General features: G+C 38.7%; 1 protein-coding gene across 1 annotated transcript in view; it reads left to right on the forward strand.

Annotated features, from left to right (window-relative positions):
* Positions 1–2,311: 2,311 nt before the first annotated feature.
* Positions 2,312–26,126, forward strand: part of lsamp (limbic system associated membrane protein) — a 210,667-nt gene continuing 186,852 nt past the window's right edge. The window contains exon 1 of the mRNA XM_088300720.1: positions 2,312–2,509. Within this exon, the coding sequence (XP_088156846.1) occupies positions 2,446–2,509 (64 nt within the window). The 5' untranslated portion in view covers positions 2,312–2,445. The remainder of the gene's footprint in view (positions 2,510–26,126) is intronic.

Consider the following 26,126-nt stretch of genomic DNA (forward strand, 5'->3'; position numbering starts at 1 on the left):
AGTGTGTTGATGGATTTGGTCAAAATGGAGTCAAACGCACTTCATCAACATTATGTACTCCTTGGATTCGGGCCACCGCCCATTATTTAGCGATGACTACAGTATCTTGTATCCATATATTCTCCGATCCATCTCCACATTTACCCGCTTGTGGCTTCATACTGACACTTAAGGTTATGCTGGAGGACCGAAACACAGTAAGAGCGAAATTAATAATGAATGAAGACACGTAGCGGTCAGGAGCTTTGAACTTTTGTGTTCACTGTAAGACTTGAACGTGCTCCGTTCTGTGAAATGAATGACAATGTTTCTCTTTAAGGGAAGTAAGCTATGTGGAGCTTTTTATCTGAATGCTATAGTGTGCACGCAAAGAAAAATATCTGAAAAATACAGATCGACAAGAGTAGCTTTTCTTTCTTTCAAGCATGTTAATTTTCTCCTTCGACATTTGCATGTCTCGTTGTTTCTGGCAAAACTATTAGTGACACGAGCTAATGAGGAAACATTTTTCTATAAATGCATTAAATTTGCCATCTGCCCATGGTAGAATTTCTCATTACACACAATAATCAACAGAAAGCAGTGCAAATTAAAGAATTTACCTCCAGAGAGCGATGATTTCAAGTTTTTTTTTTTTTTTTTTTTGCATCTGTTTCAGTCTTCATGGAAATGATTTGCAGAGAAAACATGGTGTTCCCATTTTTGAGACCAAAGACTGACTTTCTGTGTTTAAGAATGATCACCCATCTTAAATAATCTGTAGTGATTTAAGTTTTTTGATGAGTAAAACCACAGATTTTTGGTGGAAAGCTTGTTTTTTTTGTTGTTTTTGTTTTTGGTTTTTTTTGTCCCTCAAGAAGTGAGGAGGAATGGAGTCAAGGGAAGCCGGATGACTCATTTGGCGAACCACATCCTCCAAAAATGATAGGGAAAGGAATCCAACACTGCGGAACAAGGAATGTGGACACAGGCGTCAAGTGTGCCGCTTGAAACGAGAGCCCTGGCTGTTGCAACCTTGTCAGTTTGTCAGTGAAAAACTGCAGAAATCACTTCACATTTCGGGGGACGAGTCAAATCGTCTGTCGAGGCTTAAGTGCAGAATCAATCATTTTAAATAGAGTACGTGGATTATGATGATTTGCCTGAATAAGACTTGACAAGTGTTCCCTTTTGTACTCTTTCACTATGATTTGGTAACAACGGCAGCCGTCTTTTAGGATTGCAGACCTGCATCCTGTCTATTTTTCCACCAGAGTCCAGCTTTGTGGCATTCTTATTTATTTAGCCATGAATTCTCTCATTAAACGACGGCTGTGGTCTTATTTTTGACCGCATCATCTTTAATGGAGCCATTGAATCCAAATTATTATGGCAAGATGAGTGGAACCAAGAGCTGACTTCCTGGATTTGAACAGGGAACACAAATACACAATGCCACACTTTGAAAAATGTGCAGGAATCTAGTATGCAAACATGGACGTATTTGTCGCGTATACTCCTGCTTACTGAATATGATTCAAAGTAAGATTGGCTGTTGCAGACTGGCCATCAATTAAACAAAAATCACGACACTTTTTCTTTATATTCTAAATTTGTTTCATGAGAAGCAACTCAACATTTGAATTTCATAACACAAAATTAGATATTGTACAATGATAAAATTTTAAAATATATACATATTTAAAAAAATCAATAAATAAATAACATGTTTATTTTTAGAAATATGTGCCTCAAATGGGGGGCCCTAAGCAAAATAAACAAAAAAATTATTACAATATGAAAAATATATATGTATAGGAATGTAGTAATGGTAGTAGTCGTTAATTAGTAGTATATTAATAATAGTAATGTAATGAGTATAATATACTAATGAACTAATACTGGCAAAGTAGAAGGAATGAAGAATCTCCACTCATGGGGAAGAAGTACATCCAAAATTACCAGTAACTCTCCTGACCAAGAACCAAAACACAGACGTATTGACAAACTGAAAATATTCCCAACACAACCTAACTAGAACGTTGGCAGTGAATAGACGAGTTCTTCCTTTAGGTGAATAACTAAAGTCATGATTTATTCATAATTATATTTTATTAGGGCAGTGCAGTGGTCCGTGTGGTTTAATAGTTCTTCAAAATTCCTTTGGCCAAGACTTTCACTTTTATAAGTGACATGATGATGATACTATCAGACTCATGATATGATGCACAAAAGCACGCGCACACGCACGGAAGCCAAAGAACTGCGCTCCGGTAGAGGTCGCTAACATCTCAGTGTCTGTGAAGGCACCAGAGGAAGAAGTGACAGACTCTGTTCAGTTGGGCTTTTCGTCTCTGCCGCTCTCGGCTTCGGTCGCTGCGCTTTTTTCTCTGCTGGAAATTACCCTCAGAAGACGGAACATCTTCGGGCTGTGCGCGGAGCTTTCAGAACAAACCAGTTTACATCATGGCTTACTTGTGGATACACACCGTATGGATTTCCGGGGTCGCTTTCCTCTTTGGATTTCAAGGCAAGAGAACGTTTTGCTTTTAATTGCTGCATTTTTTAATTACTGCTTTTCATAGGGGGAATACTCTTCTTAGAGGAGAATACACGCCGGGAGTGTTTGTTGTGTCTTGCTTATGATTCGTTGGATAGTGAATTCGGTAAAAAAAACAACAACAAGAAAAACACTTGTCAGAAAGTCCCGGTGTTGGAACCGCTGACTTCATTGTGCTTGATGAGCGCAAACTGGTTGCAATCAAAAGTTGCGCGCGTCCTGTACTGTGTGTGTGTGTATGTGCGCGCGTGCACGGGTCCCCTTACGCGGGGGCGCGCGCGTATCCCCTTTTATGATGGACTATCCAAGTAGACTTGCAGATTCATGTTCACTTTCACTTCAGATGTTGCTGTTTAAGGACCTTTCCTGAAGAATAGAGACCGAGCTAGAGTCCGTGTGTGTGAGTGCGTGCGTGCGATGCGTGCTGTTGGTACTAGAAATGTATGAAAATACAATAAGAAAACACGGACCTCTGTCAAAACGGAACAAAAAATCTGGATCAGAGATTCACCACAAATTTGACCATATCTCTCATGAGCGTGTATTACATAATAATTAGTATTTATCTATTACCCACCTGGTGAAAATGCAGTCTGTTGGATTTACATAAAAAAGTATGGGAGATAGTTGCCTGCATTCAAATCATGTTTCGCCAACATGTCTTTGACTTTATTTATTGGGCAATATTCATGTTGGTGAAACATGATGTTAAGTGTGTAGCAAATATCCATACTTTTGTTTTGTAAATCCAACAAACTATTTTTCTTTTTTCTTTTTTTTTTTTTACCCCACTGCAGAACTTGCATTGGTAATACAAAAACAAACTACCAGGAACCACATTAAATATTAATGGGACTCATTTTTTGGCCTTTCTTTTTTTGGTCATCTTTAGAATTTTTGAAATACTTTTATGATTAGGAGTTTTTGTATAATCCTGATAACTGAAGAAAATGTAACTAATGTAATTAATCATATTTGGTTAGAGCATGAAACCTCAAAAGTTTTAATTTTCTTTTTTTGTAACATTAGCAGCCAACAAGTGATCAACACTTCAGTGGCATCATTAATCCAAGATAGAGTTCCTTAAGCCCCTATCCCACTGGGCAGCGAACCTTTGTGAGTGTTTGTGAAGGTAGCAAATGCTGCATTCTCATCAGGGTTTTTTCAAAGTCGCAAATGTTCACGAGACGTTTGTCAGACGTTTGCCTGTAATTTTCTTGTCGTGAGGGAATTTTGAACAGTGAGGGTGACATGCGAACCACGTGTGCCCTGTGCTGCGGAGATGGATAGATAGGCAGACTAAGACAGATTTAAGTTTGGACAGCTTGTTTGGCCAGTGAGTCTTTGTCCCCGCATTAAAAATGTAATCTTGCAAAAATAAGCCACCTTCAAATGGGCTGTCATGTACTTGTAATCTGATTGTTTTTTTTTTTCTGGAACTGTAATGGAATGCAGTTTAAAAAAAAAAGTGTATCCCGAATAGGTAACGCAAATAAATATAAGCATTCCATTACTTCCTAAGCCTGTATGTATGTATTTATTTTCTATTTTGTGAACTGCTGCCAATAACGGTGCTGCTCTCTGCTCCCTTATTTGCCCCGCAGGATAAGTAGTTATATAGAATCCGAATCAGAATTATGACTTAAGACTGTTAAAGCATGTTTTATTGGTTTAACTGAAAGACCCCGTAAAGCAAAAATAGATGTCTTGTAAATTTAACACACTACAAAGAGTCTACTTAACAACCTTTGAACGATTCATTCATCGTCAAGTATTTCAAATGAGAAGTGGAAAAAGGGAGCCATTGTTTCTGTTCTGAAATGCTATGGGCGTGTACGCCGAATGCGCTGAAAACACTCCTCACTACTGTAACTAGGAGTGTATAGGCCTGCATGCATAGTTGAAATGAAGTTAAATTACTCGATATGAAATGGCGTTGGGCTTCTTAGTGCCGGATTGTTTTAAAGGTCTTGGTCTGTTTGTGTAATTAAATGCCAGCGATTACCCATTGGACTGTATTACTTGAATAATGCAGGGGCACAGACAACACATACTAATGGATAGTGGTCACCCTTTAGACTTAATAAAGTAAACTGTGACTTAAACAGGGGTGTGGATGTGATAGAAACACAATAATCAATAAATTCCATCAACTCATTTAATATATGATTTGAATAGCCCTCATGGTAAGATTACCAGCTGCCTCCATGGGGTTGGAGTCCAAACATTCCATTTACTATAATCAAGTCCTAGGCAAAGTATGCCCTGGAGAATATAATTACAACCCTGCCACGTTTAAATGATTAAAAAAATGTCAAGTATAAAAAAAACAAGGCTTCAAAGTTGATAAAACTCAAACTTTGTTTTCCAGTTTCAGATGGTGTAGGAGTGTCCGCTGAATGCACTGAAACTCAACTGTCAATCTAGTACAGGGGTCAAAACTCAACCAATTGAAATGATCAGGATCGTTGTCAGGCTTCTGCAGAGCTTGCTGATGAGATTATCATTTGAATCAGGTGTGTTGGAGGAGGGAGACTTCTAAAACGTTGTGGATAGGGACCCTCGAAAACTGGAGTTGGTGATCCCTGATCTTGTACCTTTGCTATGATGACCTGGTAAATGGATGCTACTTCGTCTAACGTATTTCTAATGTGTGCACATAACTACAGTCTCAAGTGGCCTTACCACTGTACCGGAGACTCATGACAATTTAGACACACTCCAAAAAAAGGAACAGTCAGGATAAATGAATGGTGAAAAAGCATTAAACATTCTATATCAGCGACAATTTGCGGTGGCCAACAACCACACCCTGAGGAGCACCTTGATTGATTTTTCAAAATCCACAAAAATTAATCAAATGCATTTTCAGTTTGAATCCCATAAATGTTCTTAAAAAAACACAGATAAACATTGATGATATATTTTCCACGAAAAAATGGGAGTAGAGCGAGAAAAACAAATCCCGGAAAAATGGGAATTACCCAAAACATTTCATAATATTGGAAGAATATTGCAAATATTCAGCGACTGTAATTTTATGAATTCTAATATCACCATTCACAACAGTATGGCAAACACGGCTTAATTGCACTTACACTGGGTTTTAATCTGCAACATGAGGAGACCTAATCATTTTTTGGTGGATTTGGATTGATATGCAGAGGAAACACAGTTCCTCAATAATATTACAATTTTGAGTGAGTATATTTTTGTGGAAATAAATGCGCCATGTAAGTTCTTAATGTTGCTTTCTTTGTCAGCTGTTTTGTGCCATCCTCGAAGGGTGATTTTTATGCAAGAGAGCCCTTTGCACTGGGGGAAAATACAGTTTGGGTTTATTTTGTTTTTTCAAAACCTTTGTTGTTGGGTTCACATTGTGGATTTTTTTATGCATGCACTGAGAAAACCTGGTAACTCTTATTTTGCGCATATGCACATATTTTGTCCATATTTTGAAATGGCATTTTTGGAAGTGTGTGGTGCGATGTGGATCCCCGAGTAGCACTGCTGAAAAATTGTGTCACCACCCCCAGCATTTTAGTTGCCCATCCCTGCTCTATATCCACAATTGATTACTACATAGTTGTCAGTCTTTGCACATATTTTCAACAATTCTCAACGAAAGTCACAGGTAATACGATCCACACGACAGAATAGTTTTACAAGATCATCTTTAGGGGCATCAGATAATGAGTCTTTGCTGACTTTGGTCACAAGGTTCAAAATCGACTAGATTATCTTTAAGTATGTATTCCGCTGTAGTGTCTGATACAAGATTTTTGCGATAAGAGGGATCACAAGTTATATTTGTGACTTTAGTTTCCTGACTGCTAATCACTGATTGGCTTTGAGGGATCACTCACTGTCATCATTGTGTTTTTTTTTTTTCTAATCAAATATACAGTATATTGTTGAATGTGAAATACAGCGGTGTAAAATCATCGCAGTCATCTTGAATACTCAACATTTAGAATCCCAAAGGTTCAAAATTATTCTTAAAAAAACGGCTATCAAGCAGATCAAAGGCACTTTATCATGATCACTCAGCGAGTACATCAGATAGAATGCAGCAATAAACGAGACTCGAGCGGGACTCATCCTGTATGCCTTTTGTTATTTTTTTCCTCATCTGATTGATGATCCATGAAGAAGACATGGCTCGGGAGGCATTGGACTTTGGTTCAGAAAGTCACTTCAGACATAATTGTCCCAATTTACAATCATATTCTCTATTGATCTTGTCTCAGCAACATGCCGCAGCTTGTTGTTGCTGTCGCCCATATATTACTAATATTTGGATTAGTTTTTGTTGTTAACTATAAATGTGTGGGAAGGTACTTGATGCTCTTTTTTTCTATTTGCGCTACTCCAATTTGCCTACGGATGGTTGCGTTTCATACATTTCAGAGACACATCAAATGTCATGTGACATTTTCTTACTCAACTTGATGAAGTGCATTACCTAGATGCATCACTCACTTTATGTCTCTCTTTACTGCCCAGATACCATAATGCATGGTGATGGTGCGCATATATTAATGGATTCCTGGATGTGCCATTGTCTAACCTTAAAATTGCATTGAATTTTTTTCTGACAGATATTGCAATTTCGATTTGATTCCGACCAGATAGAAAATGATGTCATCAAAAACATTAAAAGCGATGAGTCTAATAATGCTTATACTTTCAACTTTGAGCTCCTCAACATGATTGATAGCCATAAGCATGTTCAGGTGTTTGAGTGTTTGCTTAAGTAGCCGTCAGCTCATTTTATGTCTAGGTACTTTTTAATTGTAAGAGTAATTTACTGTTGATACTTGTTGGCTCTCCACCCTAACGAAGCTCTAGACAGACTCCTGTGAAAAGTATTTTACACCTAAGCACTTATTTTGTTCTTCCCCGACTATGCATTTTACATTAGTGATTACCATTAGTTTCTCTATTTCTCACATTTTCTTTTCTTCTTTGGTGTATGCTATACAGATGTAGCACTGCACTCTGACTGTTCATTGGTCGCTTGCTAAAGCTTCATGTCTGAGTAGCAGATGCTGCATTTCCGTTTCTGGCTGACACACTCGTGGCTGAGCTCAAATGAACTGAGGAAAGAACGGATCACTTCATGTAGTTCACTCAAAAAGTCTATTTTAGATGAAAAAATCGTAAGCGATAGCTGGTCTTTTGCTGCGTCCAGCATGTTCAGCAATCATATCGTGTGATGATGGCACATGACCGGTTATGCCTCTCGTACACAGTCAGGTGCGATGGCTCGATCGCCTCTGATTGTTAAAATGCTTCTGACATGTCCTAAGTTTATTGTAAAAAAAAACGAGGTAAAAGATGCAAAATAACATTGATATAGCCTAAAAACAACGAAAGTAATTTCTAGGTAATTTGAAGTAATTTCGCCAAGACTGTTAAAAGGCCCACTAAAGGAATAGACCGATTAAAATAAATTTTCCAGCATTCGATTAGTCATTGTATATAGGGAAAACTATAAAATATTTTAAAAAAATTGCAAACATAATTGGCGTCTGATTTCCTGAAAAAAGGTCTAAGACGATTAAGTATCAAAGCATGCAGCCTGAAAACATTTCTCTAAAAATATTAGAACAAAACTCGCAATATTTTGGATGATCGTCACGTCGTAAGGTTGCCTCATTGAGTAGCAAAGTTACGTCACATATTAAATAAAGAAAAATGTATGATTGTCACCAAAATGTATGTGATCATTTTATAAAAAATATCGTAATCATAGTTTGAAAATTCAATGAAACTCTACTATATTGAATGAAGAAAGTTCTTCTCAAAGTCAAGAACATGCAGGAGCCACTCAGATTGGCTGGAGTCAATTTTACTCAACAATAACAGTTATACTATTTATGCTCATTCTAAAAACAGATTCATATATTTTGAAGTGCTTTTATTATAATCTTTCAGTCTTGTTTTCTTCATTTAATATTTGTCCTTTTCAGTGTGACTCATCTGGGTGGGAGGGCAGCACCCTAGCGCCCTCTATTGACAAGCTGCCACTGCTTAACAATAATGATTTTAGATAACCGAAATATAAACCGAGCAGTGTAGTTGATATTTCACTCAAGAAAAGGCCTTTCATATATTTTTCAAAACATTTGTCTCTTGGCTGATAAAAATCTTTCACCCCACTGCTGTTTACTTTTGGCAGAAGACCAACTAGTAATTTCTTAATTTTCTTTTAAATTTATTTTCTCTCTCTGGTTCTCTTTTTTTGTGTTGCATTTTTGTCACATTATTTCCTGGTCTCTGCTTGATTGTTCATCCCCGGAGTCTAAACTCACAGTTTGGACGTGAGCACGTTTGTGATTTGAATTTAAAATAGTCATTGAATTTTTTAGGCAATGACACTTGTCACGTTGGCAATGTAGGAGGAAAATAGGTCGTTACTTTAAATGAGCTCAGCCACTCTGAAGGAGGAACAATCTGACAGAACATCTAGCTTCTGATGAATGTTAATGACTATGCGTCTGCTTAGAATGCCTTCAAGTCTTTGTCGAGTGGCTTTTATGGTGCTTATTAGCGACACAGTATGAAACTGGGTTCATCTAATAAATGAGCCAGTTGTGTTTCTAGCGTTTTTATTTTTTTTATTCGAGATACATATTAAGATACATAATTTGTTTCAAATCTGTATTTCCAGTCTATTGAAGTAAAGCAACAAATGCATCAAGATTTCAAGTTACTCCAATTCTTTTTGTCAAAATGATGCGTGAGAAAACACAATTGCATGTTCATGACGACATTTGTTGATTGTGCAGTTGTACCTAATCGAGTGGCCTGTGAGTTTACAGTCAGTTGACCTGGTCAGTCACATGTATTTCATTGCCAAAGAGTGCTGAAAGATGATTCCTCTAGCTCATTGTCGATCATTCAAATGTTTTATTGAGTAAGCGGTTGCAAAATTTCGGAAGACGCAAGACTGTTTTATGGGATTACAGGATTAATGGTATTTAATAGTTTGTGCGTGTTCAACCATTAAATACACCCACATATCTGTATTCTAATAATGTCATTCCAGCAGCTAATACAACTGGCTCATACTGATGGATTCTCATTTTAGTGAATCTCTGAGAAAAGAAGGTCCCTCTGTGAGTTAATGAGGCAAATTGAGCCCAATTAATGCTTTGTAGCAAATGTGTTTGGCATGACTAGAGTCAAGTGATGAGGAACAAATCCTGAGTGCAAATTTCTGGACAGCTGGACGGGCAACACAAATTGCAATCATCATAGCTAAGTTCAGTGATGACACTTTTAAAATTTGCGTCTGGGACGATTCTACATTAAATGCAAATTGCAAAAACTGCAAATTGCAAACGCAAAAACTCCACACAGGAAGGCTGGCGCTGGCGTATAAGGGTCACGGGCATGCTGGACAAAGCCAAACAATGCGCGTTTACACTTGGGGACAATTTAGAGCAGGGGTGCCCACTCTTTTTCCGCATGCAACCTACTTATAACGTAAGCAGGTCCAAGTGATCTACCTACTTTATTTATTTATTTAAAAATAGAATTAGCATTATTCATAGGTACAGTATACGTCACCTCCAAATGAACACTAGACACAATGGACGTGTACTTGGACTTTTGCTCATGCTGCGGCAGCTGGTTGTGATTTTGGACGGCTCCTCCGTCCCGCGGGTCACTCTCCAGCACCGGGGAAACTGCAGAAGGAAACTGGGGTATAGAAATCCCCCCGGAACAGGGGGGACATGCAAACTCCACGCAGGCAGGCCGGAACCCGGAATCGAATCCTGCACTTATGTACTGTGAGGCAGTCATGTGGACCACCGGTCTACCTTTGGTGTATTATCACAGTGCCAAATACTCTGCTCAAGTTGCATCCACTTGAAAATCAACTCTGCTGGGGTGGGGTGAAAATGAGCAGAAGAAAACATGGAAGCAAGGAGTTTTCAGAATTGCTTCTATGAGACGAGTATAACAATTGCTTATTTTGTAAAGCTGAATAAGGTTTGATCATTTTGCCCAACAGTTGCGTGGATTATCTAGCAGTAGAATTGTAGTCAAAGACCAAAGAAGGCTACAAGAAGAGTCATTGAATCTCAATATTCTTCCATCTGTTACAAGCTTTGATGAAAAATAATTGAAGTCAAGTAGAAGAATGTGATTGATTGCAGTTAATTACAGAAAATGTGCCTGATTAATGAGTTAAAAACTTGATTACGAATATACTGGATTTGGATAAATAAATCACTAGATCCGTGTGCTGCATAGTGACTGAATGTTGCTGACTGCTGACAAACTCAAATCCTCTCCATTTTTACACGTATAACACTTTAAAACATGTGCATGGGGAGTGTGTCTTAAATAATTTCTGTAAACGGTGTGGGCTGAAGTAATAAAATTCTTTTAAGACTCAGACATTGATTTATAGTCTCACGCATGGTTTTGTGAACATGCTGATGTTTGGAAAAAATGATGCGGAACATCGGGGGATTCCAAACACATTGAGATGGAAGTCTTTGTTTCTGAGTCTCTCTCTCTTTCTTTCTTTGTGTGCAACACTTGCTCAATAGTTCAACTGAAGCAGAATCTGGAGGGGGGCTTTGGGGGAGGGGGGTTACCCGTGGCATCATTAGATACGTGCCTTGTGTGTCGAACTACAGTGCGCATCTGAAGCAAGAGAAGAGCCTGATACTGCCACTCTGCTATTTATGAATGCATTTTACTCCACTCTTTGGTTTCCACACAATCCGAGAAGTGTGAGTCTTTAGCAATGAATTTGTTTTGTTCTGTGTGCAGGATTGTGCCAGGAGAATGGTTTGGATATTTGTGTGTTTTTTTCTATGATGCAAAGCCAAGGCTGGAAGAAAATTTCACTGATTATATAAAATGGCATTTTACAACTTTCCGTTGCTTTCATTCATGAGATAATCAAATGTTAAATAGTTCGTGCAGCAAGTTTGGTTTGGTGGTTGGCTTTCATACCGTTAGGGAATAGCCTCTATTTTAGATATATTTCCCGGCAATATGAGACAATGACAGAGATTGCAACCCATTCCTTTTGATGACGAGTCTGAGGAGGGGCAAGGGGTCGATTATCCTTTCCACCAATTGCAACTTTTAGTTTTTCCTTTGTCAATGGCTCCCGAATATTTAACTTAAACTGATCAAAAAAAAGTAGTGTGGATTATGATCAAATGATTCTGGAGATTAAAAAATATTTACACCTCTTTAGTCAACCAAACATGCAGCTAACCCTCTAAAACGGAGTGGCTCACTGGCCTAACCATGTGAAATTGTGAAGTTGAATACAGATGAAAAGTAGTTGCAGTAAAATTGGCAGGGTTAGGTTCCATTTTACCAGCAACCCTGAACTGGATAGAAGGGAATTTAAATAAATGAATGAGAAATACAGTAAGTTCAAATGCAGGAGGCTTAACCTTTTTCCTTGTTTTTATACTTCCGCTTCAACGTGACATGCATTTGGACTGACAGCTATGTTGAACGCAAGCTGTGGTTAATTTGTTTGTTTGGTACCTAAGTAGTAGCTTGAGAGGTCAGCAGACTGAGGGTCTCTGGTCTCACGTCTGACAGTTTTTATATGAGCTGTCAGTCTACAGCTTTATTTTCATCTGTCAAATTCTTCTGCTCCTTGGGTGTCAATCCTCTCGATCGCTCCCACACACATGCGCGTTGATGCTCATACACACGCACACATGCATCTGTCAGCGTAGAAAGGTGGCCATTTGTAAATAGACTAGCTGTCAGTCCACCACCTGCATTCCACTTAACTGTTTCATTTTACACTTCAGAAATTTACATTTTCCTCTATAAGCGAGTACACTATGGAACATCTAAAATAGTATCCAAACTCTTTCATTTGCGCTACAGTTTTTTATTTTGATATTTTATAATAAATCTGATTGAAAACGATTGGTCCACAACAAATAAGTGGGTGAAAGGTGAGTCAGTGTTATTGTGATGTTTGGCTTGTACCATCAGGCGTCATCACAGCAAGTCGCTTGTATGATTTGTTTGGCACCGTTTTTACCCAGAGTGCCATTTCAAATCCTGACACAACCAACCAAGTTTTTTCATCCAGGCTTTGGACCCGGAATGGCTCTTGGTATTGGTGCTCTGGCCGGGAAGTAATCAATGAATGTGGCTATTACCTATTGAACTGTCTGTCTATCTGTCTGTCTGTCGTGTTCATTTGTTGTGTTGGCATGCAAATAATACTTCCCCAACACTTTCAGAATCTCATACCAGCACCAAATTGACGGCCATGCACGCACACACACACCCACGCACACCTTTAAAAATGTTTCTTCTTACTAATCAGATTTTCATCAATGTTTTTTTTTTTTGTTTTTTTTTTCTCACTACGGCCGCGCTGCCAGACTATCACCGGATAATATCGCTCTGTGTCTTGGTCCGGGTGAGGCGCCACACTACACTGCTTGACCAAGTTGGCAAAAGTAGCATGAGTTGAACGTATAGGTTCCAATATATCCTTTTTTCACTATTTTGATTGTATGTGGGCGCCACATTCAGTCTCTCGTCATAAGTAGTGAGGCGCTGTCTTACAATTGCTCAATTTGGAAGAACCAATAGAAGGACAACATAGGGCATCATTACGCGGCAAGACGAACACAAATTTCTAACTTGCCAGACTTTCGTCGTAGTGGTCGTGAAGCGTCCCAAATGCAAAACGACCAATCGTTGAGTATGTCACACTACACGGGCTATGATCACATCAAGACAACTCAAAATCGGCTACGTTTGTCTGCGACACGTCTGTCGGCCCAAAATCGAGCTTTATTCGTTTAGTCTGACGTCGGTGTAATGTCGGGCTGCACGAATAACAACTTTATATTGCTGTTTCGGACCAGACATCAAGTTTTATGTGTTGAATAGCAGGAGAAACACAACACAGAGCCGTCCGCTCATCCTTGTCGAGATGGTTTGCATAACGAAACATATTTGTAACGAGAGAGATGTTTTGTTTTGTTTTTTTTCTTCAAAAGTGTAGAAGTTACTAGAGAAGTTCGTAAAAAATGTTCGTTTGTAACTCGTGATTCCACTATACTGCGATTAACTGGTAGCCCCTTGTCCAAAGCTCCAGCTCACCCGTGACTCTAATGAGGACAAGCAGTATGAAGAATGGTTGGAAGTACAAATGAGTCGATTTCAAAAGCTTTTTTAAAATGGTTCATGTACCATTATATCAACAAATTCAATAAATGCAAACTGGAAGAAATTTTGAAAATTTTGTTACAAAAAACTCTAAATACGTTTATCTTTGTGCTTTGTACTTTTGATTAAATAATCCATTAATTAGTAACACAAGCTCATATAATTTATCATTTTGGAATTTCATCAAAGATACATATTCAACAGTAAACGTTGTTGTGGACAATTACATTCATACCAGCCCCAATTACTTTTTTTTGTTCCAATAAAATGAGGAATGCTTAATAAAACAGCGGATTTAATGAAATTCTCGCAACTAGCGTCCTTGGCATAATTGAAAAAATGTAAATCCTTTGCTGCTTTTATTTAACCATTAGCTTTGGTGAATGGTAAATGGGCTTTCACTTGTGTAGTGCTTTTCTACCTTACTCAAGCGTTTTAACACTGTTTCCTCATTTACTTACTGATGCTGCAGCATCAGAAGCAACTAGGGGGTTCAGAATATTGCTCAGGGACATATCCACATGGTCACAAGGGTTGAGGATCGAACCCGCACCCATCGGCTTGAGAGAAAACCACTCCTCCACTGAGCTATGCCGTCCCAACAGTACTCACTCTGATAATGTTGGCCAAAATTGACATTTGTTGGAAATGCTTGAATACAAATTTTGTTCAGAAATGTGTTTTGATAACAGCTGTAGTTCTGACTGTTTGCACGTCTTTATCATTATCTTAAATGGCCTGTCATGCTAAATCACTATATTTACCTTTTGGGTTTGACATGATCCAAAGATCAGGGTTGGAGACTTTCAGGCATTAACTCTCAAACCATACAGAGTGGTAATGCTTTTAAAATAGGAGTTCAGTTAACAACAATGCACAGAATAGATTAGGATTTTCAAATGAAGCTAATTTAATTGAAACAAAATACATGACACACACACATTTATTGTATTATTTATGGTTTTAATAGGTAATTTTACTGATAAAAACTTCATTTCAAAACTCATTTTTGCATCCATTAAGATTGGATAAAGCAGCCCAAAAATGCCAGATTGACTTTATAACTTGTTTTGATTTTTTGCTGACTAGTGACAGGCTTGTGTCTTGAAGCTTGCCACTGTCGCCTTGCTTGAGGCTTGCACTCGCAATCTCATCTCGGTGAATAACCTCGGAAAACAGTCTGCACTGAAAAAGAGGTGCGAAACATAGGTGGGAAGCACATATAGACACCCATCTGGGTGAATCATAAACCTGTAGTGAAGAAAAACAGATCCAAGGTAAACTTGAACAACTTGTAGTCTAGGTTTCTCAATTGCCCACAAGTGGCTCTCTATGAAGCTTCCAATCATTTTCGAAGGGGCAATGCTTCGGTGCATGCACTGTTCACCTGCACCTGATTGGTTTGCTCTTGTTTCATCAAAAGTGCTGAGGGAAAAAAACATTGTCTTACCTCGTTCTACTGCTTTCTGTAATGGTAAAAGCAGTCACTGCTATAGTTTACGAGGTGACTACATTAAATGAGAGGGAATTGAGTCACCTGCTTGCATGTTGTTTTTTTAAATATTTTCTAATGCATTGAATGAACACATTACATTTTAATATTTGATATAGAGCAATGGGAGCTGTAAAATTATTAGATGTATTGATAGGTTTTTATTTAATTATCTTTCAGTCATTTCTGTATTCTGAATTTGGACCAGAATCAAACATGCCACCGAAGTTGAAAAGTAATAAACACAAAGTAACAACAGAGAGCAGGGCTGTATTCAGACGACATGGACGAAAGCTGACAACCTCAAACCAAGAAAGCTTGACGAACTGCCAATGTGCCACCGAGTAACTCGAACTTAAATACTCTTGAGACATCAGGCCTATATGACATCATGAAGGACAAAGCATAAAAGGAGCAGCGCAACATTAAGATACGTCTCTAACACAATACAGCAAGGAAAAAGATTATTTTACCTAGACACTTCATCTTCACATGATATGGTGCTTTTTATTCAGGTTTTCTGACTCAAATATTATGACAAGCTTGTAATAATTAATACTTGCTGTAGCTACTTGCAGCATTCCTTTTTTATGATCGTTGTTTTCGAAATGGAAAAAAAAGAAAAAGGGAATCATAGGGCGCTGTTGTTCTGTAATCTGCAAATTAGGCTTTAATTAACAAGACTAATGAAGTGTGACAGAGAGATTGAAACCCTCCCAATTCTGGGTTATCAAGAGCTTTCTAATAATTGTTGCAAATTAGAAACTGTGGTCATGAATGATTTACATTCATGTTTGATTTATATGCTTAGGAAACATTGGTCTTTTTTTTCATCTGGGTGAAATGAACCAATGGATTGGAATTGACCAAAATGGCAGTTTTGAAAGAATAGAGGCGGCTCGAGAAACAGTTGGTTCCACCAAGGAGCAGGGCTGATTTCAGACTTGGCAAGCCAGAATGTGTTTTTACAAGAGATTCCTAAACCGCAAGTACACAAACCGACTCTGTCGAGAAGTACTTGTGGGTAAAGCAGAGCAGTTTGAACCAGACACCAAAAATTGGATCAATAATGTGTTGCAGTGAAGAAGCGTACTGAAATGATGTGAAACATTGTGGTTTTCATTTTTGTTTTATTTTATTGTTTTTTGCTGTTCTTTGATTCTGTACATCTCCAGTTTTGAGAGTGTGGATGGGGCGAATGACGTTCCGGCATAATAACTGTGGTTAAGTTGTAATGCAGGCTTTCATAAATTGTAACATGAAAATGGACTTGGAAAATTACATTCTAAGGACGCCGCGCTTGAGGATACCCACAATCAAGTGAAAATTCACCTTCAATATAATCATATTAAAGAAAAAATTATTACCGTTAACTCTTGGTTATGTGTCAAAGGTAAAGAAGAGTAAATTGAAATTAATAGAAACAATTAAATAGAGGACCCGAAGAGGAGCAAGCGGAATTAATTTGAAATCAGCGTTCCTGTCTCGGTAGAACGGCGGCTTACGTTTTATTTGCCACCTGCGGCGAATTAACTCTTGAGTACCTGGGTTAATCGCTGGAATTTTCTAAATTTATGATGGTGACAGTTGCACATCATATGATATATGAAAATAAAATGCTTCCATGTTTGTGTAACAACATTAAAAAAAAAAAAACTACTTACTAGTACTACTTTTACTTGTTAGATTTTCTCATCTTTTTTCTGTACATTTTCCTCAAAGCAATTCATCTAATTCCAATGCAAATGCATTTAAAGCTCCTCATTGCCAGCGACTAATATAAGGAGTGATATATAATTAAAAATGAATTGGATGTATTGTATTATATCAAATTTGAGCGATGCCCTATGACTATTACTCTCTCTAGCTCACTGGTATACTGCTTGCTCAGTGGAAGGGGGAGCAACTTTACTCATGTGATCCCAGAGATCATTATGAACATGCCAAAATGACCAAAACTACCCAGCACACTGGGAACAAGAAAAAGAGGAGGGCAAATGGGAAAAAGAGATATCAAATTGTTGCATCGTTTGGTTTGTCACAATTTCTAGTCACTCAAATGATTTGTTTTGGCATGAAAGTCTTGAAAGAAAGAATATATTATGCAACATTTTATATTTTTAATTGTGTATCGTTATCTTATGAATTAAATGTTAAAAATTGACTTCTTTTCAAAGTGTATGTAAATCATCAATGAAGGGGAGTGCCATATAAAATGTCGCCTAGGGTGCCACATTGGCTCGGGCTAGCCCTTCATACATTGTATTATTAATTTATACAATAGAACTTTTCATTTTAGTAAATATGCTGTGACAGTTGTATCACAAGGCAGATATCGGTAATGTCGATCTAATTACCAGCCAGCCTATTTGATGCGCTGTCCAATCCTTATGCAACTCTATCTGAATGCTAAACAGAATTAGAATGCTGCTATCAACGTGTCATTGAGCAAGACACTGACAGGGCACATGCCTCCAGGTTGGCATTGTATTGTACGAGAAAACGTTTTTGGTTAAATAAAGGATAAATAAAATGCCCAACCACGTGTGAGAAGCCAAGGTTTTGCTGAGTACTACTTTGTAAAACCTGGGGTGGGCTTTACTATTTTGGCCTGATTCTCGATGGAGCACAGCAGTTGCTGCTTGGCGCTCTTTTTTTCCCCCACAAATGATGATCTGAAGATAATGAATCAAATTAGGTGTTGAGTGATGATGGAATATTTTAGTTTTCATGCCGTTAATAAACGTGTAATGTGCAGACACTTCCCCGCACTAACTTGGCATCTTTGTCGGCACGCGGCTCAAAGTGGCGTCTAATATCCAAATCTTGTTCATATCTATGGCACAAACAACCCACTTCGGAGAAATAATATCTCGTCATTGGGTAATTTGTAATCCCTCACGGGAGTGCTAGCTGTTTTTTTTTATTTCTACAAGGGCAGGATGAGAATGAAACAGTATTGTGGTACTGTAGTGTTTGGAATGGGAGCAGCTCGAAATGAAAGAAGCACACCTCTTGCAGTCACTTTGCACCTCAAGCACCATCCCCACCCCCAATCCTCCGTAAGCAAATGTGCAGTGGTGCATAATAACCCGGTACACAATAAATTAGGGCTGCAGCTAATGATTTTGTTTGAAAATTGATTATTCTGTTGATTAGTTGATGAATCAGATCAAATAAAGTTCATTTCCATCCCTATATTTAAAAATATCATATTTTCTAATTGACAATGCAGAAAATACAAAAACATGAACTCATTAAGATTCAGTAACTGGTTTGGTGTGTAACTTCAGAAAATCAGTTGTTATATTTTGATTCAACAAAATTAAGAAGTCTGCTCTCATAGAGGATTACAGTTATTTGAGAAAGTTTACTGTTGAATGGCTAAAATTCTGGCAATTTAAAATGAAACAAGATCCGTAAACTGTTGTCAAAATAAATATTGATTAATTTGATTACCAATTAACCGCCACAGAAAATCATTTCAGCTCACTGCGCACCTGCGCACCACTAATGTAAACACCTGTCTTTAATCATACTGCATCTGAATAGGTATTCCAAATTTGACAATATCTGTATTTTATTGATTATTTTTATTTCTTTTCCCCGGGGTAAACCACTTGTATTATTATATTATGATCAGTCTTTCTCTAACGCTCTGGACGTTTGTCCTAAATTGTATTTTGGTGTGTGGTGTGAGTTGCAGATGGACTCACATATGGGTAACGCTAGCAAGAACTAAAGGCTCAGCAGGGACATAACACCTCCAGAGAAAAGTCTGAAATGACGGGCATGCGGGAAACGACAATGCTGCGGTGAGCGTGCAGGTGGCCCGCTTTGAAGCAGGATGTGGGTCAAAAGGTTTTTGTGTAGGAGGAGCCTGCAGCACTTCTGACCACCGAAAATGAGACATGGTATACACTGCTGGAAATTGGACAAAATAGACAAAAGCCTCCTGCCTGGAGATGCAGATGCCTTACCAACCATGAAACATGGAGGATTCATGCCATGTTCATACCCTTCATTATAAATGCAAGTCTATGTATGCAATTAATCTTCAGTCTTCTACATTTAAACATCTTGCTTTCATAATATAAAGTGATGCATCACCCTCAAAGCATCTTTGAAACAATACAACTTGGAACATGACAAACCATTTCATTTTTACGGCAAAGAGAAGCACATCCCGGCTTGGCAGATGGAAGCATTGCACAACTTAGTATTGAGGCACCAATGGAGTCTTATAAGTGAATAAATGAGAGACATCAAGGAGGCTCAATCCATGCCAACGCTAAGTTTGCGTTCTTCACCTAACACCACTTGTTATCATGTAAGAATAACTCAAAAGAAAAAAACAACTCATGAATGACAAACCTAAGTGAACTGAGATATGCTGGCTTCCCACATAATGTGCATTTATGCACTGTTTTAGTTATATTTTCACCAGTACTTGAATGTAATTACAAATATATTGCAAAAACGCATGCAACCAATTAGGTCAGGGCTGGCCCAAGCCAATGTGGTACTCTAGACAAGATTACTCTATGGCGCAACCCATGCACCTACAAAAAATATATATAATATTATTAAATGTAATAATAATAATTATACTAATTTATAATGTGTGATGCAGAGTTTAAAGCAATTAAGATGGTTAACATAATATTAACTCGCACAACATCCAACTGGGATTAAAAACCTGACATATGTGAAAAGGAAATACCAAAATTGTCAGGAGTTATTGGATTTTTTTTTTCATATTACAGTTATTACAAATTGCATTGCATTTGAATCTGTCGGCGGACTACCTCTTCCGTTTTAAAATTGAATAGAAACAAGAAATTAATATTCAAAGTGATTTTTGTTCCGCCGTATAACTGTTTTGGTACCCCTAGCATCTGTCTATACGGCCGATTGGGCGAGCCAAGACTGAACTAGGTGGATTTTAGTGAATTGCTGCATGCACCTATGAAACACAAGCTGAACATCATCAAACACGGACCGTTCTCTCATCTGCTACGAGACCTTTCTGCTCCTCTGCTCAGATCCTGTGCTTACCCTTATCATGTCCTCTCTTCTTTGAATAATTAACATTTGCAGTGTTCGCTTTCATTTTTACAGCCAACTTTTGAGCTCTGATGTACCGTAATCCTTATATGGAGTGTAAACGTGACCTGGGAACATTTTTGTGCTGTCCTCTTTCCATCATGACGACCAATTTTGCCATCTTTAGCAAATATTCTGCACTCACAGTTTTTGTTGTTACCCATTTTAAACTTTAGAGCTCATGAAATATGATTACTGTTGAATTTAATTTGTTGTTTGGCACTAACACTGAACTTTACCAATAATGCCAGCATATTTTTTTTTACAATAGTCTGGTATATATAAAATTATTTTAATGGTTCTGAAATTCTGTTTTAAAATGACATGACTAGTTTGCCTTCCCACAAGTTACTCCATGCTCTGTTAATGTTATTTTGAAAGCACAGATCGCCAATCACAAATACATTTCATGGCTAGAGCTTAATTCGCTGACATTAATTATGTGACGTGAAAAAATAGCTTGGCAATTTGAATGTTAAGCACAATTCTGAAAAATCACGTGACAACGCATTAATGAAACCAGAATCAACAAATCATTGATGTGGTTTTAGTTGAGACTCTTAAGAACAAATACATGTCATTTATGTACTGTAGAAACATGGAATAACAAGCTGGTCATAACAATTTATTAAGAAATTAAAAAGCATTTTACTAAAGCCGTAGGAAACCCATCTTGAACCCCAAACTTAATAATTTGGTGTCCGGTGGTGTTCATTGATCCAAGAGACATTTTGGCATCAATTTCAGTGTCAACACTTGCAGACATCTAGCTGTTTGCCCTTTAAATGTTTTTTGAACTGTGGTGGGCGACTGAGCACACAACTCATTTGTCATTCCTGTCAGATTGGGATGAAAGTCAAAACACGGTGGCCCCACCCATCAAGGATTGTTAAAACCATTACCTTCCGGTGAGTAGATTAAATGTGGCCATTGATTTCTGGAGGAAATGAGTCAACTCCAGCGTCACCTGATGAGAGCTGCCAGCTCCCTCATGGGCAGGGGAACACACTGAACCTGCGGGATGTCGAAGTCTTCATGAGCAATAGATTGACAAGAAGTTGGAGCAGACAAAACAGCTTCATGTGAACTAGAAACACATAACAAGTTGTTCATGTCTTATTGTTTAAAAGCCCCTTGAAGCCCTTGAGCACTCATTTCATATCGTGAGATATTAAAATGCAAGCTCTGATGGAGGAAAAAAACATATCTTGGGCAGGTTTGCATTCTCACCTGTCGTCAACTGTCCGTCAGTACCGACGGAAGGTCTGTCGGTCCGTCACTAACGGACTGTCATTGTTATTGGCGGACTGATGACTGATGCTGATTTTGCATCACTGACAGAATAGTGCAAGGAAACAAGGGCCTGTTTGGGAACAAGAGACGGGAGCAGGAATAGTACAATAATTTTGATACATTTTGTGTCCAGTGGTCCAAGCAGTTTCAAAATGCATACAATTGTGTGCCGTTGTCCTTGTAAACTGTTTTTTTGTGCTGACGGTCCACAAATAGTGGTGACTAATTGTGGTTTAGAAAGTGCGCTAAAATAATGCCTGAAATAATGACAGACTGATGATGATGGTCTTCCTGACATTTTGACTTTCTGCAGTTTTTTGTTTGGAGCAAAAACCTGACAAGATGATGGACTCAGACTACGTTCATACTCCATGATGTTTAAGTCTGTTATTATAAATTCAAGTGTTACGTGCCAGGAAAGGCTACACTTGTCCAGGTGAGCCACTATATGTGAAGGAACAGCAGGAAGCAGACTGGGAGAGACCCAACATCTCCTGACAAGATTGCACATCAACACAGCTTCACATTGCCAGGAGTTACCCATCTGTCAGAAGAACCCCCATCATTGAACCAGCTGCTTGACATTAAAAGCCTCTAGCAACGGCGAATGACAAGAAGCAGCCTGCCACAACAGGAGAAGCCAAGATGGCAACTGTGTCGCGAGTAGTGTCATAATCTTCCGCAAAAAGGAAACTAAAAGACTGGACTGTGATCGGAATTCAAAATGACAACACGGCACATGTTGATCTGTGAGCCTTTTGCTGAGATGTGGATAACATGAAGAAAGTTAGGTCAGTGAGATTTGTTTCAAAGCTGGCATTCCATGTCATAGAAAGTGCAGATCAGGGGCGCCCAAGTCCTTTTCTCAAGTTCTCCTGTCCAGCCTGTTTGGGTGTGTCAATCTTCCAACAGACCTGATTCAAATGATCAGGATAGTTACCAGGCTTTTGCAAACCTTGCTGATGAGCTGATCATTTGAATCAGATGTGTTGGAAGAAGGGAGATGTGAAACTTTTGAGGACCAGACTTGGAAACCCCTGCCGTAAATACATACAATATTGTTTGAGTCATCATTGATTCTTCATTGCTCTCATGATCAGAGCTCTCAGCGTTTTGATCGCTTCAAAGAATGAGTTCAAATACTGACATAAGATTAGAATACACATTTCCACGCCAATGAGATGTTGCGTCAAAAAGCTCCATCATAGATGGATTATAGCATAGCAGCAAGATAATCTCGCCTGCTCTGTAGTCCGTACATTGCACAATTACGAAATACATGGATCACTTTATTGGGCAAACACGTCCATTTAATGGAAGACACACAGAAACTGGGTGCATCGGATCCAAATAGGTAGATCCGTCCAACACTAGAACCCAGTGAAGCCGTATACTGCCAACTGTATACGCTTTCACACAGCCGACACAGAATTTAACGCTAGATTCCATCCATCTATCAATTAACTAAGCCATTTCTCCTCGCGCGGGTCGGGGGCATGCTGGAGCCTTTCCTAGCTGTCTTCGGGCAGTCGGCGGGGTACACCCTGAACTGGTTGCCAGCCAATCGCAGGGCACAAAAAGACAGACAGCTATTCACACTCACAATCACACTTCAGTGCATATTTTTAGAATGTGGGAGGAAATCGGAATACCCGGAGTGAGAGAACCCATGGACAGAACACGCAAACTCCACACAGGAGAGCTGGAGCCGTAATCAAGTCCTTCAAAAGGGCCAGTATCACCAATATGATACTTGTGATTATACAGTATAAGGTTGATGTATTAGCCAATGACCTTTTGGTGTGTTTGTGTTATTTCCTATTTTTCTAATTACTATGTTACAGTGAAAAGCCATGACATAATTGGAATCTTTATTGGTGACTTAGAAAACATTACTTTTTCCCTTATACAATTGTTAATGTCTGCATTTTATTTCTTAAGAAAGCACACACATTGATTACCGTAATAATTTTTATTTTATTTTATCAGTTCAGGAACCTCTATATAAAAAATGTCCCTTTATTGAACTTACCTTCAAGTTTTTTTTTTACTTATATTAACAAGTTGTTCAAGATTAACACTCCACAACAAGTATTATGAAACATTTTTGAAACCCTTCCTATTTCAGGTATAGAGATCCATTACAAAACCAAAATAATATTTCTCCCCTTCAGTGCACTTTTCTCTTTCCAGAAAAAAAAAGCTTTGTTGTTTCTTGAAAATCTCCTCTTTCTCGCCGCCATAATCCATGTTGTGGGCTTGAAGTAAATTCCTGGAGCCTACCGGTGATGCAGGAGCGAAAGCATGAATAGGTCGATGAAAAACAACATTGAAATGTATTGGGAATTTTGATGCTAAAATTATTTTAATTATATCTATTTAATGGATCACTAATTTATAAAATGATGTGTGGCAGGCATCGATGCAAACTAGTCCAGCGGTGATCAACGTCGCTGGATCTCAGGGCAGACACATCGATTGATCGATTAAATAGTTGGATCGTTATTCCCCTAAAGACACAGATATTTAGGTCAGGTTCTTCTGAGTGGAACTGACCTGTAAATGCTTATGGATCCGGTCTAAATGCATGTACTCCAACTGCGCCGGAGGGATGCGTTTAAGAGAGTGGAATACAACAAAATTTCAATAAAGAGGCTTTCCGGGATGGCTCAATCCAACTCATTAAGTAATTGAACGTGCAGCAATGGTGGAGTAATGTTCTGTTTCTCATATCCGAGCAACGAACCAAAAACAATGACATGATACGGAACAGCGAAAGAGTGGCAGGGATAATATTCAAAATGTAGGCACTCAGGAAATTCTGAGGTCATGTTATTTTTTTCCCCCGTCCTCACATTGGTTGTTGATCTGGATTTGTTCTGTGAGGCAACACATATTCAAAAACTGTTTTGCTGGTTAGAAAGAGATGTCAGAATAATTCATATTGCAAAAAAAAAAAAAAGCCCAACATAATAGTCGAAGGGCACGTCCGTACTCTGCTTGGGCACCCTTGGTGCCTTATTTGACAAGTGTCAAGACATGACAAGACTTTGCCATGCTCCAGCATTTTTAAATTTCCATGGTCTCTGCACAGTGGAAGTGGACTTGAGCCTGAGACACTTGAGTAATAATGACACAAAGTGGTGAAGTGTTGCATGTATTTTATTTCTTTACTCCAAACAAATCTTCGAGGTTTGCAACCGAATAGAAATTTTAAAACATGTGTGGCTGGCTGTGTTATAATCCTTACTATTTTACACCTTCACATTTAATCAACTTTTGACCTTTTAGTAAGTGCACTGACTGGCAAAGACCTTTGGACCTTTTCCCGGTCCGAGTCTCCCGTTGTCCTTGTGATCTTTAGACCGGAGCCCACATTATTTATTTCTTTTTAAAGAATGATTTGAAATGACTGATCAGATTGCATCCTAACTAAAAAGATCAGATGTAACTAACTAAACAGGAAGTCTCTTTGCCCAACTTGGAACCAACCACCTGTGGGAGGGGCCACAGTGTTGGGGTGCTCTGTGAACTGAGAGGCAGCCATTGGCACGTACCTTGGCCCTTCTTTCAGAAGCTACCTCTGGGGACAATAGAAAGTCACCTCTCTGGTAGGAAAGGAGCCCGAGCTGGTGTGTGAGGCAGAAAAGTTCCGAATCGATATCGTCGGACTCATCTCCACAAACAGCTTGGGCTCTGCTATTGGTCCTCGCGAGAGGGGCTGGACGCTCTTCTATTCTGGATTTGCACACAGAGAGAGGCGCAAAGCAGGTGTGGGCATACTTACCGTATGTTGATATTTACTCAGGTGGACGAGAGGGTAGCCTTCCTCTGCCTTTGAGTGAGGGGACGGATCCCGACTCTTGTTTGTGCCCATGCACCAAACAGCAGCTCAGAGTGCCCACCCTTTTTGGAGGCCTTGTGGGGTATGCTGGAGGGCGCTCCCCCCCAGAGACTCTCTTGTTCTGCTGAAGGACTCAAATGCTCATTTGGGCAATGACGATGAGACCTGGAAGGGTGCGATTGGGAGGAAACTTCAGGAGTTTGACAGCTGGATGCATTTAGATGCAGCTGTTTGTGGAGAGAGAGATTGCTGCTGGGATCTCCTTGTCAGGAAGCTGGAGATCAGAGCTTACATCATGAATTGCAAGCAGGCACAGCAGTTTGAATATTTGATTCGGGTGATGTGTAGCTAGAAAATATTTAGTCTAGCATTTGCTGAAATAAATACTGCATTCTACCAACAGCAATTCGGTCCAATGTTTTTTTTTTTTTTTGCATTTGTAAATATTATTTTTGTGATATTTCTCAATGTATTTACATTTGTTGAAGAGAATTTCTATACTCCAGATACGCTGACCGCGGGTCAACGTCCATCTATATTCTATAATATTAAGAGATAATAGAATCTCTTCCCTATTCAGGTTTAGTGATTGTTGGCTCACTCCGTGAAAAAATTACAAATTGTAAAGCTTGTGCGCAAAAGAATTCAACTCCTTTACT

This window comes from Idiotropiscis lumnitzeri, chromosome 7, assembly GCF_059441095.1.
Source record: "Idiotropiscis lumnitzeri isolate Australia: NSW breed Sydney's pygmy pipehorse chromosome 7, RoL_Ilum_1.0, whole genome shotgun sequence".
NCBI lineage: Eukaryota > Metazoa > Chordata > Actinopteri > Syngnathiformes > Syngnathidae > Idiotropiscis > Idiotropiscis lumnitzeri.